Source organism: Octodon degus, unplaced genomic scaffold (assembly GCF_000260255.1).
Source record: "Octodon degus isolate 3935 unplaced genomic scaffold, OctDeg1.0 scaffold00163, whole genome shotgun sequence".
Taxonomy (NCBI): domain Eukaryota; kingdom Metazoa; phylum Chordata; class Mammalia; order Rodentia; family Octodontidae; genus Octodon; species Octodon degus.
The window spans coordinates 1,733,959-1,740,404 of NW_004524739.1; the positions used below are offsets into that span (position 1 = coordinate 1,733,959).

Below are 6,446 nucleotides of genomic sequence, written 5' to 3' on the forward strand. Positions count from 1 at the left end.
AAATAAATGGACCAGGGTTTGATCCCCAGTACCACATGCTGTGCCAACCCTAGAACCCCGGGAGTGCCATGCCGGCCACCAAAACTTTGCATAGTGGTGCACTCCTGTAATCCCAGCACTGGGGAGAGTGAGACAGGGAGATCAGTATGAGTCTGAGCTGCATAGTGAGACCATACCGAATGAATGAAGGATGGATGGATGGATGGATGGATGGATGGATGGATAAAAATAGGAAGGAGCCTGGCATGGTGGTGCATGCCTGTAGTTCCAGCACTCAGGAGGCTCAGGTAGGAAAGATTTTTGCCAGTCCAAGACCAGCTTGGGCTACAAAATGAGCTCATGGCCAGCCTGAACTGCATAGTGATACCCTGTCTTAAAAAGACAAAAAGAAATAGGAAGGATAGTTCCTATCTACCTCCTATTGGTCTTCCTCACATGAAATGGCATAACATAAAACTCATACCACTTACATGTGTGGTACATAAGTATTCAGCAGTTTTTTGTGTTGTTGATCCTGAGTCTCTTTGCATAAGGTGTGAAGATACTAAAGCATAGGATAGAGTACCTTGCTGTGAGTTCAAGACCTAGTCTCAGAGATCGAGACCTGTTGATTCCTAGCCTGGTACTAACTTGACTATTCTCAGCTTTGTGCTGTCTTTGCGCTGGGATTTTAGAAAGTGAAATATAATGTGAAATGTGAACTAGAATTTAACAAGACCTTTGTTTCAAGGAAAAAGACAGTATATGTGCATGCAGGTTACTCTTCAAGTGACCACCTTAGATTACTGGATAACTAGCAGTGGCATAGACTGCTAGAATTAGAAGTCTTAGTAATAGGGGCTGGAGAGATGGCTCAGTGGTCTAAAGCATCTACTTGAAACAAGCTTGGCAATGCACAGGGACCGCGGTTCAATCCCCCAGCACCACATGCCAGCCAGCCCCGCCCCCTGGTGGGCTGAGCTGGCCACACACACACACAAATAAATAAATAAATGGGGGGGGGGAGAAGTCTTAGTAATAATTCGCCATAGTCCTTCATCTATGACAATCTGGTTTACAACCTTAATTCTGATCCAGAATTGAAAGAAACATAGGATAGGGTGGTAAGTTTTTCATAGAACTAAATTCAGCTCAAAGAATGGTCTCTCAGGCTGGGTGTGGTGGCACATGCCTCTAATTCTACCACTTCAGGAGCTCAGTCAAGATTACAAGTTCAAAAAAAAAAAAAAGAAAGAAAGAAAGAAAAAGGGCCAGGGAGATGGCTCAGTGGAATAAGCGCTTCCCTGGCAAGTGCAAGGGCCTGAGTTCAATTCCCGGTTCCACCAAAAAAAAAAAAGAGATTACAAGTTCAAGCCCAACTTAGGCAAGTTAGCAAGACCTTGACCAAAAAAAAAAAAAAAAAAAGGCTGGGGATGTAGTTTAGTACAAAGGATATAGTTTAGTGCTTTAATCCCCAATAGTAGGAAGGGGTGTGATCGCTTGATCTTTCATCCCCTTGTTCCCTAAAAATCCTGGAAAGTCTGCCATATGAGGTACTTCTGTGTTTGGACATAGTACATACTAGGAGTTAATTCAGGATAATGCTTTTTTTGCCAGAGTGAAGTGGGACAGTAAAATTGAGTTTGGAGCTCATGAATTGATATCTAGTGTAATTTCAGTTCTTAAAGAGAATTCTAAAAATATTTTAGGACTCTGGTTGTATAGAGTACCAGTAAATGTTAATGCTTCATTCTTTTTCCAACCAAGTAATGATCTTCATTAGATTATATGTTTTCTGAAAAGCAATCTTAGTAATTCCTAGACATGTTTTCTGCATCTTACTTCCTATTAGACCTAAAATTATAAAACAAAAAAATTTTAGATTTACAGTAGAAAAAGACAGCCACCCTTACTAGAATTCTTTATCTCATAGGGACAGGCCACTTACATCTATAAAATTAAGAAAAGTTATTTTCATACCAGCACTATACACTTGAGCACCATATTTGGGAAGATTAATTGCCATCCATCTCTCAGCAATGTTAATAAGTTATATAATCAGGAAAAAAATAATGAGGACACAGAGGTATAGCTGGGTCTGTGGGTAGAAAATCCCTGCGGTCATCTGCACCTTCTGTTTGGGACAAGAGCTGGTCACCATCTTGAAAGGAGTGCTTGTAGAGTTGGCACAGACTTCTGTGCTTAATAACCTGACCTCAGTTCATCAGCCAATGCTCCTACCATGAAAGAGTTTCTGCTAAATTTGGGTGCTGCTAGTACCCTGTGGAAGTTTATCATTCAAGACATAGATGACATTCAGCTTTTATAATTGAGCTGTTAATGTCCTCTAGCAGCCAATAGGTGAATTGAAGGATAAAAATGCTTTTTCAGTTATAGTGAAAATTCTAGATTTTTGATTATTTGGGAATTATGTGTAAAGAGTGTGAAGTGTTCCCATTTGGAATCTTAACATAACTCATTAGATTTGGAAGATTGCTTAGGAGCATGCTACAGGAAAGACTATGGGGTCATTCTATAAAACAGATCCCTGAGTGGATTTTATGTGCCCTAGATATTTTTGTTTTGTTTTTATGGCACTGAGGAATTACTCCAGAGCCTTTATGTTGAGCTCTATCCTCAGCCTTTATATTTACTTTATTTTGAGACAGAGTCTTACTAAATAAGCTGTACAGGCTTAGCTTGAAATTTGTAATCCTCCTGCCTCAGCCTCCTACTAGAGTACTGGGATTATAGGCATGTGTCACCAGGCCTAGATATACAATTTTAAATGAACAGAAAATTTTTTTCTTCTTCACAAGAAATTTTAGTCTATTCAAAATTTTCTACTTACTTGATTAGAAATGTTTTATGTTTCCTGTTGTGACAAGATTTAAGTAACATTTAATTTAATATTTATTTAGAAACTGATTATTGATGAGAAGAAGTATTACTTATTTGGGAGAAACCCTGATTTGTGTGACTTTACCATTGACCACCAATCTTGCTCTCGGGTCCATGCTGCTCTGGTTTACCACAAGCATCTGAAGAGAGTTTTCCTGATAGATCTCAACAGTAGTAAGTATCTCCCTCTTGGAATGCAGGGTATCAAGTGCCACTTTTATTTTTAAAAGTTTGTTTTCTGACCATATATTTTTGTTTTGTTTTATAATTTTAACTAAAAACATAAACTTGTGTTCTGGGAGGTGCTGGTCTGAAAAGAGGTAAAGATAATGCTCTTTACCTTTTGAAAACTCACTCAGTTTTCAGTTTCTCCCCTTACATTCTGATTTGGTTATTCCCAGCGCACGGCACTTTCTTAGGTCATATTCGGTTGGAACCTCACAAGCCGCAGCAAATCCCCATTGACTCCACAGTCTCATTTGGTGCATCCACAAGAGCATACACTCTGCGTGAGAAGCCTCAGACACTGCCATCAGCTGTGAAAGGAGATGAGAAGATGGGTGGAGAAGATGATGAACTCAAGGGTTTACTGGGGCTTCCGGAGGAGGAAACTGAGCTCGATGTAATTCTATGTCTGTGTCATTGTTTCGTCTGGAGAGGCTGGTTCTTGTAGTATGTTGCTCTTCTGTGTAACTTGAAATGCCAGCGCCTTGAAATGGCAGGAATTTCTCCTGAGCCCAGGATTGAGCCTCATGGCCAGCTGTGTCTCCCTGCCAGTAGAACCTTTTATTGGCTGTTAGAAGCCAAGCCTAGGAATTCACATTTTTCTGTCCTTATGACTGCTTAGAGCTGTGTTGTCTAAAGGGATATCTACTAAACACATTTCAACTACTGTATTCAGTAGTCACATGTAACCAGTAGATTCCATATTGGATAACACAAAGAGAATACAGTCAGCCCTCCAGGTTACTGTGTTCTACATTCTTGAATTCAGCCAGCAGCCAAATGGAGATGTTCAAGGGAAAGAAAACTACATCTGTACAGAATACACTGACCTTTTCATTACTACTCCCTAAATAATACCAACTGTTTACATAGCATTTGCATTGTACCAAGTATTATTAGTAGTTTAGAAAGAATTTAAAGTATGTGGAAGGATGTTCTTAGGTTACATACATCTTACTTGAAGTACTTGAGCATTTTCAGATTTCAGTATCCACAGTGAGTTTTAGAGTTAGGGTGCTCAGGGATGACTTCCTTTGCACCACTACAGAAAGCTCTGTGGGACAACACTGGTTCAGCCAGACTGACACTAGAATTCTTATAGCTTTTTTGGTACTGTGCAAATACCAATAGTCTTCTGAATAGAATCAAACTGCTTCTAGATTGCATTTGTTTTTATGGTCCGAAGGCCCTGAATTTTAAAGTGCTGAGAGAATTTTTAGAGACAGTGGGGGTTCTGTGGATTGAACCCAGGGCCTTGTATGTGCAAAACACATGTTGTACCACTGAGCTACACCCCAAGCCCAAGTTTTCCATTTTTAGATGCTCAGCACAAAAGTTTGTAATATAGCTATGCTGCCCTGGTATGTTTGTCTGTTCAAGTAGGTCAGCTGCAACCATGTCTTTTTTTTCTTTTTCTTTTTTGTGGAACCAGAGATTGAACTGAGGCCCTTGCACTTGCCAAGGAAGTGCTTATTCCACTTGAGCCATTTTCTCAGCCCCTTGTAGGTTTTTTTTGTTTTTGTTTTTGTTTTTTTAACTCAGGCCCTTGCACTTATTCTACTGAGCTATCTTCCCGACCCCTGCAACCATATCTTTAACCACCCGTATCTATGTGCTATTCCTGTGTACCAAGACAGTTTCCTAGTATTTAGAAAGAAACACAATAGAAATCTTACAATTTAAAAGTCATTTTGTTCTGAAGAAATGGCCTCATATTTAGGCACCTTGCTGGCAGTCACTTGTCCTTTTCCCCTTCCAGTTGCTTCCTTCTGTGTTAGGTCTTTTGGGTCTTTATTCTGAGACATTTAGAATGTCTCAGATTGTAACGCCAGTTGAAATAAGTTGAACACATTGTGAATAGGCAGGCAGCAGTGTTGAGGCTGGGTTGATTGGGAAGATGAATGGATGGTTATGAATAGAACTGAGGCCAGATGTAAGAAAGGGAATGACAGAAGACAAATGTCAAAAGTTAAGTGCTCAGGCAATGTCCTTAAGAATTACAAAGGAGAGACTTCAAGAAAAAAGCAACTAGTTACCTTTTTTCAAAAAAAATAGCTTGCTTAGAACAATTCTTGGAGTTCTCCCTGTCACAGTTCCTTTAAATCTTAGCATAAATGCATATTGGGTTCCTTAAAAAAGGCAGTACCTCAGATCCAGGCTGTTTGACCCATGAGCTGTTCTCACTCAGGCTCCCTTCACTTCCTTTTGAATGGCTTTCTCCACTGGTCTGTGAGGATGTTTCATGTTGTTTCAAGTGGGACTTGTTAGTGTTATTAGTCTTAAAACAATATGAATCTCTACATGCAGATGTTTCATCAGCATTGGAGGTCAAAGTAAGCTCCTAATGCTTCCTGCTATTTAGTAGAATGTTCTTCATCAAATACTGTGTGTACTAACCTCTATCTTTCCTCTGTGAACCTGACCTAGAATCTCACAGAGTTTAACACTGCCCACAACAAGCGAATTTCTACCCTCACTATTGAGGAGGGAAATCTAGACATTCAGAGACCAAAGAGGAAGCGGAAGAACTCACGGGTGACTTTCAGTGACGATGATGAAATCATCAATCCAGGTGAGATCTCTTTCTGGTTTCTTCTGATGAAAAAGTTAGTGTGTGCAGCCTACAAGTCATCTGGAACATTTCCCGGCACATGTTAGGATAAGGGATGCTATATTGAGGAGGGATTTTTAAAAAATGTATCTGGTACAGGGTTTTGCTATGCAGCTCCAACTCATAGTGATCCTCCTGTCTCAGCCTCCCCAGTGCTGGTATTACAGGCTTGCACCACCATGCCCTGTTTTGGTGGCCGGCTTGGTAGGGGCTGGCATAGCATGTGGAATCAGGGATCAAACCCAGGTCCTTGCCTTTGTGAGGCAGGCACTTAAAACTGCTCAGCTATCTCCCCAGGCCTGAGGAGGGATTTTTTTTTTTTTTTTTTTTTTTCTGGGTGACATTTTGCTGTTTCTGTTTGCCATGGCAAAAATATCCAGTGTCAGCGAAGATAAAGTCAACATACATTTCTCAAAATACTGAAAGCCCAGCCAGTTGGTGTAATCTGTAGTAGGGTTGTTTTTTTCTTTTTCTTTTTTTATTGAGAAATAAATATGAATGAGACAGTTTCACAGCTGATTAATAAGACAGTTTTGATATTCAATACACTGTACATTGTTATCCTCTTAGTAGTTATCCATAGTACAAGAAGCAGACAGGATATTCTGTCCGAACACTGTTAGTACACCTTTTTCTTCTCATTGAGTTAAACGAAAGTAGCTGTAAATTTATCCTATTTTGTGTATATAAATACAAAATGATCTTTCCCTTGTATCTTTTTTTTTTATTT

The 6,446-nt window shown here is 39.8% G+C and overlaps 1 protein-coding gene across 1 annotated transcript in view; it reads left to right on the forward strand.

Moving 5' to 3' along the window:
• Positions 1-6,446, forward strand: part of Ppp1r8 (protein phosphatase 1 regulatory subunit 8) — a 26,448-nt gene that overhangs the window by 11,148 nt on the left and 8,854 nt on the right. Inside the window, exons 3-5 of the mRNA XM_004642874.2 lie at positions 2,901-3,054; positions 3,282-3,502; positions 5,533-5,677. Coding sequence (XP_004642931.1) covers positions 2,901-3,054; positions 3,282-3,502; positions 5,533-5,677 — 520 coding nt within the window. The remainder of the gene's footprint in view (positions 1-2,900; positions 3,055-3,281; positions 3,503-5,532; positions 5,678-6,446) is intronic.